A 22,280-nucleotide genomic window follows, 5' to 3' on the forward strand; every position below is an offset into this window, starting at 1 on the left:
CAGCACAGAGCTACCACACATCAACTGCCTTGGCACATCCATGTGACCACCAACTTCAGTCTTAACCCAGTGTGTGACACAGCTTATCCAACACCCTCCAATCTCCAGGTGTAGCAGCACTTTTCAGGACAGCATGATGAGGATCTCTGACTGCATGCTGGGGACTGTCCTCAGAGGCCGCAAATTTGCTGTTATTCCCATTCCCCAATTTAAAAGCCTCCTGGTTCATTTAGCTTTCTTCATGCATCACATTTGCTACCTGTTCCTAAGAAGAGACCATCTTCATGATTTTCTGCATTCCCTGATTATGTTTCCCTCCTAAGAAACATCCTTTCAAAGGGCCTTTATCTGCAGGGTTGGCTGACGGTCTAATACTGCATCCCCATTCTGCACTTGCTGAAAGAGCTGATAATGTCCTAAAAAGAATTAACATTTAGATGTTAGTCCTGTAACCAAATCTGAATCAAACAATGATGACTGTTCAAATGTCTAAAGCTACTCAGGGGTATTTTCATTTAAGCCCTACCAAGCTTGTACCAGGGATGAGGAGGTTTCTAAAGATGCCTTTGTGAGTACCAGCCACTGAAACCCTTCTCCTTGTCCCTCCAGACACAGATACAATTATACCCAGCTCCAGCACAAAGATAAAGGCTGAATTACAAGAGCAGCATTATGCTCCACAATCAGGGTCCTTGATTCCAATTGACAAGGAGCTCAAATCATGCGCAGTTGCTCTGTGGATGCTTCCACTCCTGGAAATCATTCCCATCACTGGACAGAAAGGAGTTCAATAGACAGGGTTACCTTCTGCATTTCGTCCCCAAATTGCTAAATTACCTTGTCAGTTTGGGAGATCTTACAAGTAATGCAGGGTCAAACCTGGCCAACACTTGTCTGGGATATTTCTTTGCAGAAGGTTTAACTATCAGCTGCTTCAGTTTCCCTGATAAGAAAGTGTTTTCTTACCTATAGTGGCATGGATGTAGCAGGACAGTTATTCAGAGATGCAGTGAAACCCTTCTCATTTTTAAAAAATGGCATATTTATCTACCATTCTGGGTGATCCCAGAAGATAGGGAGGAGATAAATTGAGATCCTTTGGGAAGTATCTTGAGATCTCTTACAGACCTGCCTTTTGCTTTTACAGAGCACTCAAAACCAGAGCCAAATGAAAAACCCCTCAAATATCCAAACTCCCACATTAACCCCCCAATTTATGCATACTCCAGTAAGTGCTGTCCTCCCTCAAAAATCGATCCCGACACCCTGGGTGGGTGGGCAGCAGAACCCTCCTCCTAGGCTATCAGAGAAGGCATCTTTTGGACAATACATTGAAGCCAAAGTTAGTGTGATTCATCCCTGCTTCAGCAAAGTTCACCAGAGCGTGACGCTTCACATCAGTCCTCAGGGCTTAAGAGATTTTCCACAAGAGGAAGGGTGTTAACACCAGCATCCTAACAAGCAGTGACGTGAATAATTGTGCTCCATAGATCTAAATTCCTCTTGTCACTCCAGAGGCAGAAGTGCCTTTTAGCATGCTCTTCAAGGAAAAAGAGAGCCCACCTTTGCTACTAGTAACCAAAGCACCCTGTCCATCAGTCCAAAATGCTTGCACAGGGTTTCTTCTGTGCTCTGGAGATTTCACAGGAATCTAAGGGTGGTTCTGGTAGCAGAAATTACCACAGTGTCGGCCTGGTTATAGAGGCGAGAGGTCAGACTGATCCTGTAACAGCCTTCAAAACCGCTGCCATCACAGCCTGCTGAAAAATGCTGATAAAAACGCCCTAAATGTGTGTGTGCAACTCTTCTGGGAAATGCAGCCTGGGCTGTACCCCTGGGACAACAGCTAACCCTGCTGACTTAACCCTTTGTGCACAGTCTGCATGCCTTTCTATCAAACCACTTAAAATTCCTCCTCACTCCTTTCCCACTGACTTTATCTCAGAGTGAAAAAGAAAACGTTCTTTTCTCCCAAACTTCAGTGGCAGGAGCCTTGTTGCCATCAAACCGCTGTGCAAAAGGTCCCTCAAACATCTCTATGTTTGCCTTGGCAAAACAACTGCAAAGGTCATGGCACTTCCAGAGGACTTTTTCCAAGCACCAGATTGGAAGCCCAAGACGGGTGTCCACCCTGCAAGGCAAAGGGAAGGACCTGCAGCATTTGGTCACAGTGCAAGTGACACGATCAGCCTCAGCCAGAGCACAGCCAGAATGCTGCACTGCTCCATGGCCATGCAAGGAGTGGCAAGGCACATGGAGCTTGTTTTTCCCAGTGGAGAGGCAATCCACCAAGGTCAAGGTGCTTGCACAGGGTATTCAAAGAGCTGGACAGAGAAAAACTGGGTTTGCCCTCGGCATTCCTGCTGTGCTCCCTCTCTTCCCCTAGCACAGCAGGACAGTGCAGAGGGCTGCACTTCTCCTGCAGATGCAGATGCCAAGCAGGGGTGTCTGAAACAACCCTTCTGTCTGGACACAAAAGCTTCTGGAGATCAGCTTTGGTTTAAATAAACCCAACCTGGGCTTCCTCTGTGACTTCTAGCTTTGCAGCTAATGGTTTCCAGGCTTTTTTATCTACCACCTCAACAGCCAGACGCTCTTTTTCTACCCCTCTAAGTGATTCTCCTGTAATGACAACTCCAGGAGTTGGGGTTTTAGGGAAAGACAGCCAAATCTTAGGAGGCTCTTGACACAGATCCTGACTTTTGGCAGCAGTGCTCCCTCGCCCACAGCTGGGATGCTGACTGCAGCTTGGGAGATGCTTAAGTAACCAACTGCAAACCTATTTATCAAATGACTCCAAGTCAAGGGCACAGCAGATGCAAAAGCAGATATAACCCTCCTCAGCAGCCCTGCCTGCACAGAGAACAGGCAACTGGAAATAGCTCCATCCAAAGCCACAGAGGGATGGGGGAAGCAGCACGGCAGCAGCAACAGTTTGTAGGTTATTACACCCTATTATTGTAGGTTATTCCACCCTGTTTATGCATTTCAGGCACTTTTTAAAGGATATTTTTTTATATCTCACGCATTTCATACTGGTTTCTGAAAGGATGAAGCTCCTGAGGCAGCTTTGCTTGTTCTCATACATTAAAACAAATTAGCCTGGAAGGCAGAGACCTCCAAGACAGCAGGTTCCTACAGGTTTTGTGAAGAGCAGCACTTTGGCAGAGCAGGCTCCAGTGAGTGCCCAGCCTGGGGAGATGCTGCACAGACCAAGGGGGCTCCCCATGGCTCAGTGCATGCCCTGGCCCTGGGACCTGCACACACTCAGCACCCACAGAGCCCAAGATAAGCCACAGCACACACCAATGCCACACATCCTGTGGCAAGCAGAAGAGAACAAGCCACGGGCTTTTGAGCCTTCTGAGTGGAAACCTTGCATCATTTTACCTCCCTCCAGCTGATCCCTGTGCTCAGCCTGGCTCTGCCTGTCCCTTCTCCAAGTCTTCATGACCATGAGTGGCCATCACCCTCTCCAGCACCCAGATGAGACAAAAAACAAATTAACAGCAAATAAGGGATATAACCAAGGTCCTAAAATCTGTATTATATGCCTCACAGTACTCAGATCTTACAAGAGGTTCTCATTTTATATAGAAGCTGGTTCTTATCCCCTTTTTCCCCTGTTCTCTCCAGAGCACTTCAGTAAACCAGGTCTGACAGCAGCATTTCTACAGCACAGGCAACAGCTACACTAACAGCTTGGAGGAGCTGAAGTTTACAGAGCTTCCTTTACTCAAGGGAACTGCATTTTTCTAAGATTATATTATTACTTGGGCTGGTTGTTCAGTAATGCAACATCATTTCCCTTTTGGGTGGGAAAATTCTCTCCTTGTCCTCAGATGTGAATGATTTCAGCCTGAAAGGATGAAGGCAGACTCTGCATGAACTGTGCCCCTTGCTGAAGCAGCAGGATGTTATATATATAACAGCTGGGCATTAAAAAATATATGGTGATGGGTGCACACATATCAGCTGCATGTATGCAGAAAATGGTGAGAAAGAAGGGGTGCCAGATGTCACAAAACCATTTCCTCCTGAGAGGCACCCACAGACTTCATTCTTTCACCACTCCTGTGCTTGTAGCCCTCATGCATCTCCTCTGGATGAATATCCCAGCAAATGAACCTCTCATATTTACAGAAACAGCAAATTACAATGCAAATGCTGCAAAAACTGCTCAAAGAAATAAAAATTTGAATTTGTAATCAGGTCTGCTGCCACTGAAAATTGGATTCTGCCTTCTGTGTTCAGCCATTCAGGAAAGAGAAAAAGCCTATTGTATGACCTACATCTTCAATTGAATGTAAATAACAGGGCCTGTGGTTGGGGTTTTCAGGCCTCATGACAAGCTACAGACTATGGATGTTGCACTGAGCATTTTCAAGGGAATATTCCCAACTACCAACCTTTGATTCACTCGGAGCACCTCCTGACACTCCAGCTGGTCAAACTGCCCCAGTGCTGCTTTGCACCATTGCAACAGCAGAGAGGCACCAGAGCAGGTGCCAGGATCTGGCCCTGCCTCTTCCCATAGGGGCTCTGTGCACATCTGAGAGGATCAGCCCAGGTTTCAGCAGTGCTGTTTGTCTGCCTAGAAATATCCTGATACCTCCAGGCTCCTCACCCCTCCATACCAGAGAAACTCTTTTGACACTATGTGAGGAAGGAAAGCCAGAGTCCAGAGGGTTTACACTGACTATCTACAATCTATCCAGCTCCAGACTATTTCTCTGGGGGTATTTCAGGGGTTGCAGCCCTGCCTGGAGCACCCCAGGTGGCTGGAATGGCACAGAGAGAGGCAGAAAGCTTTTCTGTGCTGTAGAAAGTCAGCAGGCTCAGCCACAGCTGAACCTTGCCATCCTGTAGCTATCCTTATTTTGGAAATGGCACACAGCTCCCATGGATGGGGAACCCACAGTGCCAGCCAGGAGGTTCCTCTGGCAGCAGCTCCAGAAGTGCTGTGGACGTTGGTGGTGCCTTAATCTCTACATCACAGCACTGAAACACTATCGCTGTACTGACAGGTCTTATTGGCTTGATTAGCTTGTTATTTGAAACAGTTCTGTATTCTGCTGGGGTTATTTTGTTAGCATGGATGAATGCTTCATTTAAACCAACACAACCAGACTGGTGCTAAAAAGTTTCATGTTTTACATTTTGGGTGAACAGCTACGGTCAGCAGCATCCATTCATTTTCACTATGAGCACCAAAACAAACAGCCTTTCTAACCTGGCATCATAACCCCTCTGCTAAATGAGCAACATCCTCTGCCACCTCTGAGAGATGTGATGGTGATGGAGCCAGTCTCAGCAGCTCTGACATGCTCTCTGCAGATGAGCAGGATGGGGAGAATGAAAGGAGGATGGAGCACACGCAACAGCTTGAGAGTTCAGTATCTGTAAGAGCAGGTGAAGGAAACAAGTTGTCCCAGAAACTCCACACTCCTCTAAACAGATCAGTATCTGCAGCTTCTGATACTGAAAAGAATATTTGCTAAGGAATGCACCCACACACCAGCAAGGCTGGCACCAGCCCCTGCAAACGTGTCAACAACAGCCCATCTCCCTTGTCCCCCCAGCCACGAGAAAAACATGAAGGAAGTTAAATTATCCCTCTGAAGTGGTGTGGTGCTGGAGCAGAACGTGCTGCCACGCCTGCTGGATGGGCACAGGCTGGCACTGTGGTTTGGGGCTGGGAAATGAGACTTTGAGGGAGCCCAGCAATGGGCAGCTCTCCCCTCACCCTTGCCTGCTCACATCCCTGCAGGCGCAGTCACTGTGCATGGCAGTGCCCATCAATACCCATCACTGTGTGCTCCCTGCCAGCCAGGCCACACAGCTATCCCTCAGACCACTCATTCAGCACTTAAATATCACATCAAGTGCTTCCACACATTGGTGCAAACCCAGCTGCTCGGTGGACAACCCCTGCTACCTTCCAGGGCTTGAGATGAGGAACAGGCAGGAAGCTGATCTCCAATCTTCCTCCGTTTCTGAAATGCATTTTCTTCCTCCTCTTTTCTTTTTTGCTTTAAATTGTGCACCCCAAAGGAGCAGAGCTAAATCCATACAACCCCGGGGAGTTCATGTTCCCAGCCCACCAACCAAATCCACTTAGAGCTCACAGAGGAGCAGCAAAGAGGCCCGAGACAGGAAAACCCTGCAGCCTTTTGATAGCAGTGCTGAGGCACAGGAGGCAATTCTTCCTTGTCCCTGCACCACAGGGGGAGGGAGCATCCTTCCTGCACCACCCACAGTCACCTGAAACCGCATCAAAGCCAGAGAGCAGCATCTTTCACATCTCTGCATCAGTGTGGCTGCAGGTAGAGCTGGGCTGTGCCCCCAGGAGCCACAAAATACATACTGCAAAATGTGAGGCAGGTTTGGAGGCAACACCATACCTTTGTGCAAACAAACATCCTCAGCATCTTCTTCCCTCACTCCTAACTTTGCTTCTTCCTCACACAGAAAGTTTCAGGCAGAAAGTTAAAAATACACATAAATAAATACAGATTGTTTACCCCTTCTGAGAGTTTTGGAAAGTTTCTCCCAGCAGCCAGCCTAAATCTCTGTTGCAACTAAAGCTGGTTCCTTCTCAGGCAATTTCATACCTCATTGCCAGGGCTCCCACCAGGGAAGCTGCACAGAAAGGTGGCACCTGCCATGGGAGAGAGGGAGCAGGGACAGAAGGACAGACACAGATGGCAGCGAAGCAGATCAGCTTCTCAGGGAAAGCCCATTGCCAGCGGCTCCGTGCTGTGCTGGGCACCGTGGCAGGGCACCTGTGAAGGCAGAAGTGGCAGGAAAAGGGACATGGCAGGAACAGGGAGACCCCAGCCACAGTGACTTTGTCGGGGGGCTCAGTGTTACCTCTGCTGTCCTGTGGTGTCACTGGAATTATTCCCATTTCACAGATGGGAAGCCTGAAATTCTGAGACCTGCAGGAGGACAGAGCTTGTAACCAAACCCTGTCCTGACCCAGGCTGGTGGCAGACAGTGCCCTTCAGCTCATTCAGTGCCCATGTGAAGTTGTGCCAGAAGAGATTTCATGGAGAGATTTGGTAATGCTTTAACTTTACTGTCACCAGCTTTCTTGCTTCCTACTTCACCTATTTTTTTTTCCTGTGTTACTGTCCTTGGGTTCAGACAGTATTATAAACACAGGCTAAAGCCATCTGTCCTCATCTCCCAGCAGACAGGCCCACAGAGGGTCAGGCAGGGAGGGCGGCAGATGCAGGCTGAGGCACAAGCCGGCCAGGACCCCAAAGCCCCATTTCTACACCCACTGCCTCACCATCTGCTCACTGAGCCCGGCCTGAGAAAGGGCTTTTGCCACCCAGCCCCAGACTGCTGCAAAGGGAGATGTAATCTTCATTTCCTGGCAGTGCCAGGGTGATGGGTTCACAAGAAATGGTCCCCCGGCTTCGAGCAAGTGTTTTCAAAGGTGGGACATGCCTCCGAGGGGCAGGAGCAGTGGTGACACAAGCAGGGGACTGCTCAGGAGTCTGCAGCTCAACCTGAGGGTGATTCAGGAGATCTCCAGCCTGCTCCTGCAGCACCAGACAATTCCCGTGACTGACAGGCACGGAGCTGGCGCTAACAGCGAGTGAATCGCAGCTGTCAGGAGCCAGGGTAATTCACGGTGCCGTTTGCTGGGGAGAGAGCCACTGCTGGGCTATTTATCACTCCTTCACGGCATGCCCTGCTCCTTCTGGCTGTGCCTGACATAATTCACAAGCACCTGTGGCTGCTGAGCCCCGGCTGCACGGAGCAAAGCCTGCACCCCCGAGCCGGCCAGCCAGGCACCGTGGGCTGACAAATGGCTCTTCCAGCATGTGGACACATAGTCCGAGCTTTTCAGACTCCTAACAAAGGAAATGCATTCCTCTACTGACTCTCAGGAGTCATCAAGGTCACAGGAAAAGATGCCAGACTGAAAGCTGAGATGAAATTAAATATTTTTTTTTCTGTCCGCTGAGGAATCTGCACAGCTTTCAACAAATAATAGGTGAGCAGTTTGCTGGCAAGTTGCAGATTTTATCTTCACAAGGTTGGTAGCAGGTAAGACAGCATTATTCTCTCCCAGTTTGGAGAGCAAACCGATACTTGGAGTGGCAGAAAGAAGTAGCTGAGCTGGGAACAGACCCAAATCTCCTTCATTTCCATGCAGTATCCTAGTCACAAAGCTGCTCTCACAAGCACTGCTAGTTAGGAGCTTTCTAATCCACTGCAGGCTACATTCCAGCTGATGTCCCTAGCTATACATTGGTCTAGTCTGGATACATCCTAGAAAGGCACGCCTTGGGTTTGTGAAGAAAATGAAAAGGTTATAAATGTACTTTCTCACATTTCCTGAAATTTTACAGATCCATGCAACTAAACTTAACCCCAAGTTCCAAAGCACAATATTCTCTCCACATCAGAAATTAAAAGATAAAATTTGACAGTCCAGCTTAGGCAGGCAATGAATGCTAAAACCCACTTAAAACCTACGCAGGATTAATTTGACATATTGGAATCCTTATACCACCTGCAGACACTCAGTGCTTTCCAAACTCATTGAGAATTAGTCATCCTTAGAGCTATGTGCCTTCTTTGGTGAGTAAGTGAGCCAGTTTACTGAATGACACTTGAAACATCCCTGCTTGTTCTGGGAAAAATAAGATTTATCCTGTGCTGGAACCACATTCAGCACAATCTGTAAAGCACGAAACTAGGCATTGCTTGTGATAATAGCACTGAAGATGTGGCATAAAAGGAAAAATTTGACTCTATACGTGACTAATCTGACAGTCTGTAGGCGACTAGAAAAGGAGGGTATTTACAGAGAGCTGATGGCATCTGTCCCCACACCTGATAGGGGTCAGTACCTAACCAGAGATGAGAGCATTGCTGGAGACAAGCAGGAGGCAGCCCAGACCCCGAAGATCACCTACAGGAGCCCCCAGTTTCCCACCTGGATGGGTGAACACATGTGGACAGCACTCATGGTGTCCCCCAAAACCCTTCTCAAGTTCCTCGGTGAAGTTTGCACAGCTCGCCTTCCAGTCTGTCCACATAGCCACAACGTGTTTACACTTTCCCACCCACCATTCCCATCCCAAACCTTCACCCACTGAAGCAGCTGTAGGACAGTGAGCTGGGCAAGGTTAAAAAGGAAAAGGAACTGGGGGGAGAGTGTTACACTTCCCAGCTGAGCTAGCTCTGAGTGATGTCGGGATGCTCAGCACCCACAGCCGCGGTGCGTGGGGACAGCGCGGGGTCCCACGCCACGAGAGACCCGCACCATGCGGACCCCGCACTCTCCGGCCGTTGCCGGGACGAAATCCCGTCCGTCCCCTTCTCCCCATCCCTATCCCTATCCCCATCCCCATCGCGGGGCACTCACCCGGGCTGCCGGCGGGAAGCGAGGAAGGGCGGCCGACACGGTTTCGGGACGGAGGAGGAGGAGGGGGAGGTGGAGGAAGACGCCGCGGGGAGGCGAGGGGCAGCGAGCCGGCCGGCGGGACCGGGACCAGCCCCAAGCCCAGCAGCAGCAGCAGGGTGCAGGCTGCCGGCATGGCGCTGGGGGTGGATGCAAGGGGAGCCGGGGGGGGCAGGGGGGTGGCTGTTCACATACCCGGAGCGGGGCAATGAATAACCACGTAAATAGCGATTTTTTAATGAATTCCCCGTGCCCCCCCCTCGGGGCGGCGCCTTAAAAGTGCGGGGTGCCCATAGCGGAGGGGGTGAGGGGGGGGCCCGGCCAGCAGCGGCAGCAGCCTGCGGCCAAGTGCCGGCGCCCGAAAGTAAAAGGGCAGGCGGCGGAGGCTCCTCCTCGAGCCTGACATCACCCAGCCGCGGCTCGGCTCGGCTCGGCATGGCCCGACTCCCCACGGCCCCCCCCACCCCGGCCCGGCCCGGCCCCCAGCGGCCGCCCCCTCCCGCCCCGCGCAGCCGTCGGGCCGCCCGCTCCCTCACCCGGCTGGCTGCGGCAGCACCGGGACTATTAGCACTAGTAATAACAATAATAATAATAACGCTCCTTTTTACTTCTACTTTATTTTTCCTGCTGCATCTCCCAGCCGCGCTGGGCGAGCGTGACCCCCTGCCCGCCGCCGCGGAGGTGGCCCGGTTCGGTTCCGCGTTAAACACGGGCAGCGCGCAGGGCCCGCAGCCGGCGGGCACGGCCGCCCCTGCTATGGCAGGATCACCCCCCTCCCGCATTGCTCTGCCCCGAACTTAAATCCCACCGAAATCGAGTCCTTGACAAATAACTTCAGCTTTTTTCTTGCTTATAAAGCTGACTCCCTTTTGAACGCCGGCAGCAGCGTTTGAGGGTGCAGTTTCTGGCAGTGGTGAATTTCCCAGGCCGGGCTGTACGGGAGGCAAAGGATTTCCCTTCATTGTTCTGAAATTCCCCTTCATAATTTCATGCTCCTAGCTCTGGGAGGGAGCACGCCGCAGAGCAGTAGGCCGGGCTTTGCCGGGGCTGCCGGCATCCCCGTGTGCGGGTTTAGGGTCCCCCTGAGCTCTCCCTCTCCAGGGAGCACAAACCCGCTCTGGCCCATCCCTGCCCTCCAGTCGCTCCTGGGCCCTGCACTTTCCCTCTGGTTCTGCCTCAGAACCAGACCTGATTTCCGCAAGCCAAGCAGAACCCGACCTTCCGGAGGGGAGGGTGGCTGGTGACAACTCACCGCGTCCGGACGGCTGCAGCACCGAGCAGACCCGGGGCCCGCTCCACAGCCCCCCGCTGCCCGCTTTGCCCTTCACCGAAAGCAGAAGTCGGAGGCTGACGCACGCAAACTCTCCTGGAAGCCTCTTTCCACCCAAGAGGTGGCACTGATGAGCCCACACCAGCACGCCAAGGGCCTTGGCTTTACCCCACAGGGCTCTCCTCAGCCCCCGGGCTTTCCTCTCCGTGCCACCTCTGAGGAATCCCTCTATCAATCCATGCTCTAGTCTACCCCCCATAGCTTTTGCCATCTTCTTGCTTCAAATTTGCCTAAACCCAAGGAACAAGTCAAGCTGCTCAGTTTTGGACATGAAGCACAAACCAATCATGGTTATGCTTTAGTCATGCAGGTAAGCACCCCAGTCCTGGCAAATGGAGTGACCCAGAAGCCATAGGCAACACCAAGGTGCCTCATCGACAGAGGGCATTTTTAGGCCTCTTCATTCTGTGTCTGGGTATTTACACATTCTGTATGGAATAGTTGTGCAAAACAAAGCTTCTGTCTTGATAAGACAGAGAGACCAATACACAGCTAAAGCTCAGGGGAAGAGCTGTGAAGTATTTTGATACTTTGGGAGATGGCACAGGTAGTGCAATGCAGCAGCTCAAACACTTGGGGATATCTTTATACATGAAATGCACAACTCCACACTATCAATTCCTAAGATAAAAAGTAATAAATATGATTCTTTAGAAATGTTTGCTAGTCCCTGGAAAGAAACACTTGCCCACCAGCAAATCTGAACTTTTAGCTGTGCAATACACATAAGGCAGCAGGGCCACAGAAACCTCTCTGAAGCCAAGGACGCATCCTCAGGGCTGCAGGGGCCAAATGAAAACCAAACTTTGCCCTGACATGAAATGGATGCTCTCCTGTCCACTCACTCTCATGCCTGAGGGCCCTAATACCGAGTCTATAGCTCCTTCCCTTTCCCCCACCTTTTCCAAGAGACTTCCCTAAGCCACACAGCAGCTCCCCACTCTTACTGCATCCTTCCAAGCTGTAAATCCAACAAGCAGGAAGCACAGTATCAAATGCTTTTCCAAAAGGGTCTCAATAAATTCTTCCTACTGTTTCCCTCAACAGGCCCATGGAGAGCCATAGCAGACACAGGCAAATGCAAACCAAACACTTCTGCAGGAGCAGCCCATGTGGAATGGTATTGAATGGCTCCATGCCCCCATAGCACGGCCCAGCCTGCAATGCCACCAGCTAGGAAAGCAGGGAAGGCTGAATTAACCCCCTCTGCCTGTGGGGGAAGGGGATAGCTGATATCCTCCCAAAATCTGCCATTAAACCTGCCTGACCTGCTGCATTTCTGAAGCACACAGGGCACTTGTGACCATGAGGATGGTGTGCCCGAGTGCAGGGCCAGCAGCAGGAAACGCCGGCCAGAGGGCCCCATGTGCCCTTGGATGAGCCACGTCCTGCAGGGCTTGGTATAGCTGGGACAGGAATGCCACTGCAGCTTCTGAAACCCATGGCAGTGGTGAGCTGCCTTCACCAGCCCCAGCCAAGGCCCCACATGTATGAACCCATGGGCCTAAACCAGTACTCACCATCAGAAAATAATCTCCCTGCTCTCTCCATCATGGTTCCATGAGCAGCATATAATTTACAAGCACCTGGAAAGGAAACACCGGCATTCAGGCAGTTTCAGACTTCCTAAATGCAGTCCCTTCCTCCACAGGTGTCTGATTTGTCAAGGTTTAGTGCCTGTAAATTTAAAGCTACTGTGTTTTCCTGCCATCTTATTTTTTATTCCTACCTGCAGGGTTTCGTAAGGAATATAAGGAGTCAATTTATGACTGATATTTTTGAGCTCCAGTTTCAACAGCCACGTGAAAACAACAGAGACAAAACCCCTCACTTTGTTGGTTTTTATTCAAAAAATTCTCTTTTACCCATTGGAGCTGCAGAGGGCAGTGTGGAGGGGATATGAACCCCGTCACCCATGTGATGGGTTTGACACCCTTGGGGGTTGGGAAAGGAGCATCAGTGGTGGGAGAAGGAAGAACTGCAGCAGGATGAAGGTGGCTGTGTGGAGCACAAGCTCTCAGTGAAGACCACCAGCACCTGGCTTTTCCCCATGTGGTGCTGGAGTTGTTTATCCCCATGGCTCCCTATTCAGCATCCTGCTGATGCTGCTCCAGGCCGAGGGCTGCTCCCCACCCTCCTTGTAATAGGAGATTTAAATGCATGAAATCATGTCTGAGGAGCCAGATGGGCCAGGCAAAGCCTGATGTCGAGTAATGCCCCAGCATCCTCCTGAAAGAGGCTGTGACCTCAAACGCCTCCCCAAATCACGTACAGAGCACGTTTAGCACTTTCATCTGAAAGCAAGCAGCACATTCCACACACAACAAAGGAGTTAAAAACAAACAAACAACCTCACCAACACAGGAAGCCTCTAACAAAGCTATATATAAAACATGATTGAAATTGATTAATTGAAACCTGGCCATCACCATGTTTTGGGGGAGGGAAAAACAGAGTGTGTTTTTCTTTCACCTTGATTTCCGTTTTCCAGGTTGAGGTGGTAGAGACATGTGACAAAATTTGGTGGTTTCTACATTGTTTAGGTCTGAAATTCCAAAAAACCACGAGAGTGTCTGCAGAAGAGGCATCTCTGTAGCACTTTGGGAGGATTACAGTGACCAGTCCCTTCCCTCTGGTTCCATAGGAACTCTTCACGGCACAGCCAATGTCATGAAACTCCTGCAGCTCCCTTGAAACTCATCCCAGATCTGTCCAAAACTTGGATCAGGCTCATAAACCTCAGACAAGTTTTAAGCTGATGATGAATTAAGGTACAAAGTGAATATTTTCTCCTCCTGGAATTTGTTATTAAAAGCCCTGAGTTTCCAAAGTGGACAAATAGTTCCTAACTGAGTAATTAATTACCTTCACATCTCCTCTTGATGCCACAAGCCATCCATTAACAGACACCAATCATCCAAAAAGCACTTAATACGTGACCATTATTCCTGAAATTTTGGGGTTGGTGGTATTTTATTGATTTATTTTAACAAAAGCTGCTTGCCTCGTACCTCCATTGGAAGCAGCTTGTTCCAGGTATTTGACATTTGGAGGTCACGATGGATATGGGTCTTGTGATCCCTCTTCATCCTTCACAGAAAAATGCACAACTTGAAATGATGTTGCATTTTGAATCCTGTCACTGGAAAAAAAAAATCCCTTATTTTCTGGTGAGAAAAAATAAACCAGCCATCCAAATCTATCTGGGAAGAAGCAGTTCTAAATTTCTTATTTATTTCTTTCAGGACCTTTTTCCGCCAACTCTGGTTTGGAGCACACCCAGATATTCTGCAGCTGAGCTAAACACTTCAGAGCAATGCCCTTAAATCTGGAAAGAAGCCCCCAGTGAAATTTAGAAGGGACACTTGGATCCAATAAAGTTACAGGTGTGCTCCTCTATCACCAAGTTTCTGGGAGCACCCGTGGTTCTGTTTGCTCTCGCATAAGGAGGGCAAATCCCAGGTATTGGGGGATATGAGCACAAAATCCTGTGAAAAAAGCCATGAGGAGCAGAAGGCAGAGAGGAAAGGAGCCTCTCCTGTGCCGTATGGGCTTTAAAGTGATTTATTTTTAGCCTGCAGTTTGCTGCTAGAGCCTCTCATCCGTAGCTTTTGAGGCTGTTACCACTGAGGTCTCACCTTGTCTCAGGTTTAAGGGATGCTGTGCCAAATCTGGGTTGCAGCAAGACACCACTGCAGAACATAACAAGAGCGTTATATTCCACTTTCATACAGAGCTAACAAATTTATAGGTTGTCTACAAAATCTCCTCTCTTTTATCCCTGTAATTACCCTCTCTAAAATTCACCAGGCAAGGGCAATAATTCAAATAACTTCAATTTCCCACTAACCTAAATGTTAATCCTAGGCTGGCTCTTGTGCTTCAGCAAATCTCTTCTGACCTTGCAGGTGTAAGTATGATGCTGTTTAAGAAACTTTGCCTGTCTGAATCTAAATCAGAGCCACATGGGTGAGAACAAACCACCTCATAAGGCACAGAAAGACCCCTTTGCCTTAATTCAGCCATGCACACAAGCATCATTTCATATTGTCACCCTTCTTTGCTGCTTCAACACTGTGGTCACACCTATCTGCTGTGAAGAAATGGCCATGGCAGATGTGTGATATTTTGGCCACCATACACAGAAATAACCATTGAAAGAAACTGAAGGCTGATCAAGAGAAGACAAGAGGAGAGTGGGGGAAAAAAAGGACAAATTTGAGCTGAGATATGGATTTAATGAACTTAATTCTCCCTGTGCAGACTCCTAATGGGACACAGATCCATGTGGATGACAATTTATACCAACTGACGAACTGTCTCTTAATGCCAATATCACAACAATTTTTCTGCCCATTCTTAGTCCTGACTATTTGTGCTGGAAGTTTTTTGAGGCATAAAATTCCAATTTCTGGACCCTCTTAGTGCTAAGGGATCATAAATGCAGCATGAGCTTCCAGGCAGCACTGCAAAACAAGTAATAAAATATTTATCCTCACCCGCCTTCTGTGCTTGTATGCTCTGCAAAGGAAACCATCAAAAGTGCAGCCACCAATTTACAGCTGGAGCCTTCAAAAGGAACCAAACTGTGCACCATATCCACATCTCTCTCAAAAACAAATGTTTTCACACCTTGACCCTTTGCAGAAAATAATAATAATAATAATAATAATAATAATAATATTAATATTAATAATAATAATAATAATAATAATAATAATAAATTTTAAACCAAAAGGAAAATAATTATAGGATGATAAAAAATCTCACATGGCTTAAAAAGCAGTAAGGCCTTTCCATAATTACAGTAGCCAAGCTGCAACCTTGATATACAACAAGGCATCTGATGCTCAGAGCTGGGCCCCAAACTCACCTTCTGGGAACCTGAAACTTCATGAAATCCCCAGCATGTGGAGGCTCAGCTGGGCTCTCAGGGGATGAAAGCAGCACATTTCCACTCACGGGAGCAGTCCCCACCCACATTTCTTCCCTTCAGGCACTAAATGTGAAGATTATAAACTCCTGCCCACCTAATTTCATCCATTTTTTTAAGAGTGCAACCAAAGCTACAGCCATTTTTGAAGTAACACCATGATCTTTAGCTGTACAACTGCTTGCTTGCTTGCTTTCCTGCTGGAAAAGTTTCCTTGGTGCAAAGCCCTGTGTTTCTGTAGTGTCTCATGGGGTCTCCAATGCTGCCCAGACTGCAGGATTACTGGTGCTAAAACAAAGCCTCCTGCCACTCCTACCATGAACTACACCTGAGGTAATGTTCCAGGCAAGATCAGCATGTCCCTTTCCAAGCATAACCTAGGAAGGCTTATTTTCTTCACCTTGTAATGCAGCCAGGATTGTGTGATGCATTTCCCCCTGCAGCTACAAGGGAAGGAGCAGGTGCCCGTGCTTACCAGGTGGTGGAAGGAGCTGCTTCCTGCTGTGGTGGCAGAGGTGCCAGTGAAGGAGGTGGTAGAGTTTCTCCAGCAGCAGCACGAGGAGCCCCCAGAAACCTCTGGAACAGTGTGCTCTGCAGAGCCTTCCCTCCACTGCCAGGTGTCAAGAGCAGCAATAACCATCCAGCGCTGATGCCAGAGCCACAGGTCCGTTTCTCCAGACACACCAAGGCACACCCTATCCCTGCACCCAGAGCCCTCCAGGTGTCCCCTCCAGCAGAGGTGGACAGGTGTCCAGCGGAGGCCTGGCCAGCACACAAACACAACTAGAATGTTCCAGAGGTGCAAAGGGCTGCTGGACGGTGGTGGCAGGAGAAGGGGACAGCTGCTGCACACTTAGCTGAAAGCAAAGCTAGGGGACCTCCTCCCACTACTGCTAGACCAAGGGCCCATCACATCCCAGTTTTGGGGACGAGCAGGGGCCACAGTGTTGAAGAGGCAAACACTCTCCACCAAATCATCTGGTTTCAACCATTGCAACTCCTCAGCGAGCTAGATACACAGCCAAGGACCTTCCCCACCCTCCCTCTCTGGATCTCCTTACTCATGTCTTATTTTAAGAAGGGAATTAAATTATTTAGTAGCCAACAAAGAAGCTATCTAGCAATCTCTGCCTATTAATCTCTTCATGTCATGCTCTGGGGTTTTTTTTTGTTCAAGCTACAGAGAAATGCGGGGCTGAGCAATCCTTGACTCAGGAGGAAAGGGACCACTGTAACACAGCACCAAGCAGCTTGCCAGCAGTGGGGAGCACCAAGGAGTGTTTGAAGTTTGCACAACAGGGGTATCTGCCAAGGTTAAGCATGCTACAAGCACAGGGAGGGCTCTCTGGAGCCACTGGCCCCAGGAGAAGCTTCAACATGGGCCCAAAATCCACAGAGCAGATTCAGATTCTTTGGAAACCACCAGCAGGAAGGAATCCTGGAAAGGTGTTTCCAACACTGAGTGACTGATTTGAGGTGGGTCAGAGCAGGTCACACAAACACAACTTTCCTCTTGCCTCTGTTGAGATAATTAAAGTTAAAAGCACTTAGTCCAAGACCTGCAACCTTGAGAAATGAATACACTTTCTGCAGTGCGCCAAGGTGGCTCTTTTCTCCATGTCAGCAGAAAGCCTCCTGTGCCTCCCTCTGTAAAAAAAAAGCAAAGAGCCAAAGCTGCAGCTGGCCAGGCCATGGGATGGGACTCCCCTCACCCAGCAACACTAGGGCACTTAGCACTGGCAAGTGGAATGGTGCTCAAAGGCATTGAGAGTGCCCACAGAAAGGATGGAGAGGAGTTCCTGGTGTCTCAGGCTTTTATTGCACAGAAGAAGAAATAAATAATCTAAAGGTTGAAATTATCGGAGATGAAACAAAGTGAAAGGCAGTGATTTCCCCCTCCTCATATGTCAGAACTGATGTGTGGTGCTGGGGGTAAAATTATTTTGCTAAAGCAATTCTGAACCATCTGTCCCTTCAGCCAGGAGATGCTTTAAGTGGGCCCAGCTATTTCATCAGGTCTCAGCTCTCACATCAGAAAGGATGTGGGAAATAACTATGAACAGCTTCTAAGACATAATTTCACAGTTTTACAGAAGAGGTCATTATCCTGCATTGCTGCACTTAAATGTGCGATTTCAGTTGTGAATATACTTCATAATCTTCTCGTACTTGCCACTGATTCTGGCCTATTGTCTAATGTCTTAAAATACTTTCTAAGACCTTGGTAATTGAAATGCTGAGGTAGAAAATTACTGTATTACAAGCAGGGAAATTCATGCCTAGAGGAGAAGTGAATTGACCTGGAAGGTCGCATCCATCCGTGGCACAGCTGGGAGTGGGGAGTGGGGCACTGGCTCCTGCTGCCAGCATCACTGCTCCCAGGCAGAGTGTCCCCAGTCACCCAGAGGACATCTGAAATGGGGTGTTGTAAGCTTTTAGAGCAGCAACCTTTTTTAGAACTCAATAGGGCTTAAAATTGAATTCCTTAAAAGGGTTATACTGTCTTCAGTAACTCATCACTTCCCAGGCTGGCCCTTTAATTTCCATTTTCTCCCCTCAGTTTGGGTAAGGTTTGAAGCCCAGCAATGCTGTGGCTTGCATAAACAAACAAGCCTCAAATACATAAATAGCAATTCACATCCTTTGTGCGTACATTCAAGTATTTCAAAAGGCACCCGTGGCAGCCATTAGCACTTCTAAATGCTTTTTGAAGTAATGGATTGATTTTTGGTGTGTGTGTGTGTCCTTCACTGGAACTGGCTCCCAAATTCCTCTCTGCTGATGAGTGAGGACTGGTGGTAGCGGTCCCGCGAGGCGAAGTCTGCGTTCTCCTCGGTGAGCTGCCTGGTCTCCATGCCAACTGTAGCAAAGGATGGTGTCACCACGATCTGCTCCTTGGGAGCTGGCCTTCTCCTGCAAGCAGAGAAGCAGAGGTGCCTGCATCACCCCCTGTTTGTTATGCACTACCAGCCATGCTGTCAGCTGTGCCAGCAAGGCAGGGTGATTCCAGAAGAGGTTAAATCCTTCCCGGTGCCCCTTGGAGGCACAGAGTTAACCTGAGAGCATTCTTCTTAGAAGGCACAGAAGAAATGTTCTCCCTTTCCCCAAATATACACTGCAAAATAAACGTTTTCATAACAAATGGGCTTCCTCTTTGGATATTGGCTGTGTCAACACCTTCCACGCCAAGCAAGAGAAGAAGGAGCACAAACCATTTCTAATGAAAAATATCCTTTTTATGGTCTCCTAAGCAATAAAAGAATTGTAATACTTTTTGTAATTTTTAAATAAAACAGGAGATTTTCCTGCAATCTCTTCATCCCAGAAGCTGATTTTAAGAAAACCTTATTGGCATTTTTAAATCAAAACTGTAAGACAAATATAGCACTGACTAAGACCTCATCAAGCACCTAAGAGCCTTAGAGGTGTCAAGAACCCTTGGCTGCCTCCAACTCCTTTGCAGATTAATGGGACTTACTATTTTTCTCCAATTCATTAAAATATCTTGACTGGATTTCAGGAAAACAGGGCTCAGAAAAAAACCTCTAAATTACTCAATGCAATTTTTTGCAGCACAACCTAGATGGGCTTCATAATGACCCGACTCCCAAGCAGAGCCCAAGGTGTCTTTGTGCCAGTAAGAGCAGGAGCCCTGGCACTAGGAAAAGGTGACAAAGCTGGCTGGCTGACCCAGGGATTGCACTCTTTGAGAGGAGAAAACCAGCATCAGTTTCTACCTTGGGCCCTCACCAGATTTCCCCTCAGCCTTTCTTGGCAGGGCCTTTGCTCATTGATTGCACTGACCAAAGAACCAAGGACTTTGTTGGTCTGGTAACCCAAAGATAAAATCCCCCTGTGACAACAGCACCTCTCCACACAAGAGGCAAGAATAGTTTCCCCTTTCCATGTGGTCCTTCTCCATGAAGTCTCACACCTCAACCAGACTCCCACAGGGATTTCTGACACAACAGGAGGCACAGCTGAGATGCACCAAAGGACAGCTGGGAGGAAAATGCTGTTCTGTCATCACAGAGGCACCAAGATAAAATGACCAGCCACAAATCTGCCTGGGGTGGAAGCAGCAGGGTCTGGCTCACTGTGCCATGAGTAATTCTGGCAGCATTTCAGCATGGCCCCACTTACCCTGTTCCCAGTCTTAACTCTTCACCCTTGGCTTGGGCTCGTGTCACCAGTCCAGCAGATGTTGTGCAAGGGGATAGGGGACAATCCCTTGCTCAGAATGAGATATTCAGAAAGCATCCCACTCCCCCTGCCCCTTGGGCTGCACTGTGATCTCAGAAATGCTTGTTAGGCTCAGCCTTGACAAACAGCACCTGGGCTCAGCTCCTCCTGAGCTTATCAGAGACACTGTCTGCTCCAGGGAACTAATGCTGACAGCTCCTGGTTTTTAATGAATATCCTTGGAAACTTATTTTTCTTGCATGAGTAACAACCCAGGTGGAACAGTCTTTTTGTTATAGAGCATTCAAAGAAAGTTACTGACAAAATTTGTGGCCAGGATGGAAAATTACTATGACCAAAGCCAACTCTTTTGCTACAGTGTAAGCAGCAGTCCAGAGTGAGACCCTTTGAGTTCTCCTGGCTCACGATGGGCTGAGACCAACATCTCCCTCAGTGGGGCCTCTCAGAGCAGTGATCTCTCAAGTTTGCTATACTTGGAGGACCATCACCAAATGCTGATTACAGAGCCTGGGCTGAATCCCCTACTCTTCAAATTTCAACCCTCTACCTGTTGAGAAGATGCAAAGGCATCATAATTCCATAAGAATATTTTGTTAAATGGTTTAAATTAAGGTATAAATTTAAATTAAGTGCTGTTATGTCTGAGGCCTACCAAGGGACCTCAGAGAGATCCCTCACCCCTGGCTTCTCTCCCCAACCAACTCTGCTCACCAAAAGCTGTGGTCATGTTATAGGAACTGTGGGCAGAGACAGGACCTGGCAAGACAGACCAATGTGCCTAATTGCCTGGACTTTGATTTATTTTGAAGGAGGCAGCAAATTGGCACATATAATGCATGGCAGGTCGTGTTGCACAGTCCTCACTATGGTGTTCACTCACCCCAACAAAAAAGAAACCCAACAGACTGAGAAACTCAAAGCCCACTGCTCAAAGGCAAAGGTGCTCATAAGCTGCTACAGGAAACCCAATGAGATGGAATTAATAATTAACAGCATCAAATAAGTTTAACAAAACTAGTTAATAACCAACCAAAAAAAAAGCCCTCAAGGTCTTCTGGTAATCAAAACCCCAAGACAATGCTACTGCAGTCCCATGCAAACTCAATACTGAATGGTTCCTTCACCAAAGACCCTGTTTATCATATTTGCCCCAAAGTTATTGCAGCTCCCCCACCCCAGATTTCCTCTCTGAAACTTGAACACAGCTGCCATGTGTGCCTGTTCCATCACTACCAGAGGAATTTGCTTTCAGTGAATGATGGGTGGAAGAGAAGGTGTCTGCAATTTCTCATTTCCTTGCAGATTTCCCAGTTCAACCTGAGCCATAGATTTTGAGCATAGACCTTTGGGGTGAGATAAAGCTTCAGGCCCCAAGATACAGTTATCAGCTGGCATTCCCACACACAAAGCAGAGGAAACTCCTGCTTCCCCACATACACAGCCAACCATATGCCAGGCTAATGGGAAGCAAACAGCCTTTTTACAATTAAGCAAGAATAACCCTGAGTATGCAAAAAGAGGCAGAAAGACTGCTTAAGGTAATAAGCAAGTCAATTCTTCTAGCCCTCTGTGTGCTCATTAGTGGGTCATGGGAACAACGAGCAGTGGGTTGGTCACTGCCAAGTGACTGGTACCAACCTGCATGAAGAGATCAAAACTGACTTAATCCAGCCAAAGAAACTGAAATTTGCTGCTGCTCCTATGGAGAAAAGGCACAAGAAGTCAGTATGCTGCTAATTCTCTCATAATAGCATTATACCATTGCATTTTTGCATAAAATCTCAAACCAGCATGTTTGTTATTAGCCTGCAGTACCCAAAGATTCTGTGATAGTGAGAACATTCCTGCAGTCTTCCTGCATGCTGTGTCTTTTAAACAGCTGTCCAGTATGAACCCAAATTTCCTATGGAGAGCAGCTATGCATTCCCAGCCCAGTAGCTTGTTAAACCCCAGTAAAGCAAAGCACAGACACCCACCACAGTGCCTTTCATTCCCTGAACTGTAAAAGCCATTCCCACTGCAGGGATAGGGAGACAGAAGGAGCCATCCAGCCAACCTCAGCCAGGGTGGCTGTGGTCTCACCAATGATTTCCTCTTGTCTGACCCCACAGAGAGCTGGCTAAGCTTATTACACCAACACTGATTTCTTTTCTGATTTCTCAGTAGAGTTAGTTTCCTGCAGGGGCAGGGAAGTGCCAGAGCTGGAAGCAAAAGCAGCAGGAGAAGTTTTTGGTGAGGGACAGGGAGAACCAAGCCCTGTGAGTGCCTGCTGGATTTGGCTCAGGCTGCTGGGGAGGAAGAGAGAGAAGGGATGTGTCAACCACAGGGAATTTCTCCTCCCAAGATCTTCATCTAGCCCCTAATCCAGAGCTTCTCTCAGGGCAGTG

At 48.5% G+C, this 22,280-nt stretch overlaps 2 protein-coding genes across 13 annotated transcripts in view; both read right to left on the minus strand.

The window, feature by feature from the left end:
* HEG1 (heart development protein with EGF like domains 1) overlaps positions 1 to 9,734 on the minus strand; it is a 51,573-nt gene extending 41,839 nt beyond the window's left edge. For all 6 annotated transcript variants that reach the window (XM_064717678.1, XM_064717682.1, XM_064717679.1 and 3 more), the window contains exon 1: positions 9,392 to 9,734. In XM_064717678.1, the coding sequence (XP_064573748.1) occupies positions 9,392 to 9,563 (172 nt within the window). In that variant the 5' untranslated portion in view covers positions 9,564 to 9,734. The remainder of the gene's footprint in view (positions 1 to 9,391) is intronic.
* A 7,763-nt stretch (positions 9,735 to 17,497) lies between these two features.
* Positions 17,498 to 22,280, minus strand: part of SLC12A8 (solute carrier family 12 member 8) — a 50,539-nt gene continuing 45,756 nt past the window's right edge. For all 7 annotated transcript variants that reach the window (XM_064718119.1, XM_064718121.1, XM_064718120.1 and 4 more), the window contains 2 exons: positions 21,532 to 21,592; positions 17,498 to 18,603 (listed from right to left, as the gene is read on the minus strand). In XM_064718119.1, coding sequence (XP_064574189.1) covers positions 18,438 to 18,603; positions 21,532 to 21,592 — 227 coding nt within the window. In that variant the 3' untranslated portion in view covers positions 17,498 to 18,437. The remainder of the gene's footprint in view (positions 18,604 to 21,531; positions 21,593 to 22,280) is intronic.

Source organism: Zonotrichia leucophrys, chromosome 7 (genome assembly GCF_028769735.1).
Source record: "Zonotrichia leucophrys gambelii isolate GWCS_2022_RI chromosome 7, RI_Zleu_2.0, whole genome shotgun sequence".
NCBI classification, from domain to species: domain Eukaryota; kingdom Metazoa; phylum Chordata; class Aves; order Passeriformes; family Passerellidae; genus Zonotrichia; species Zonotrichia leucophrys.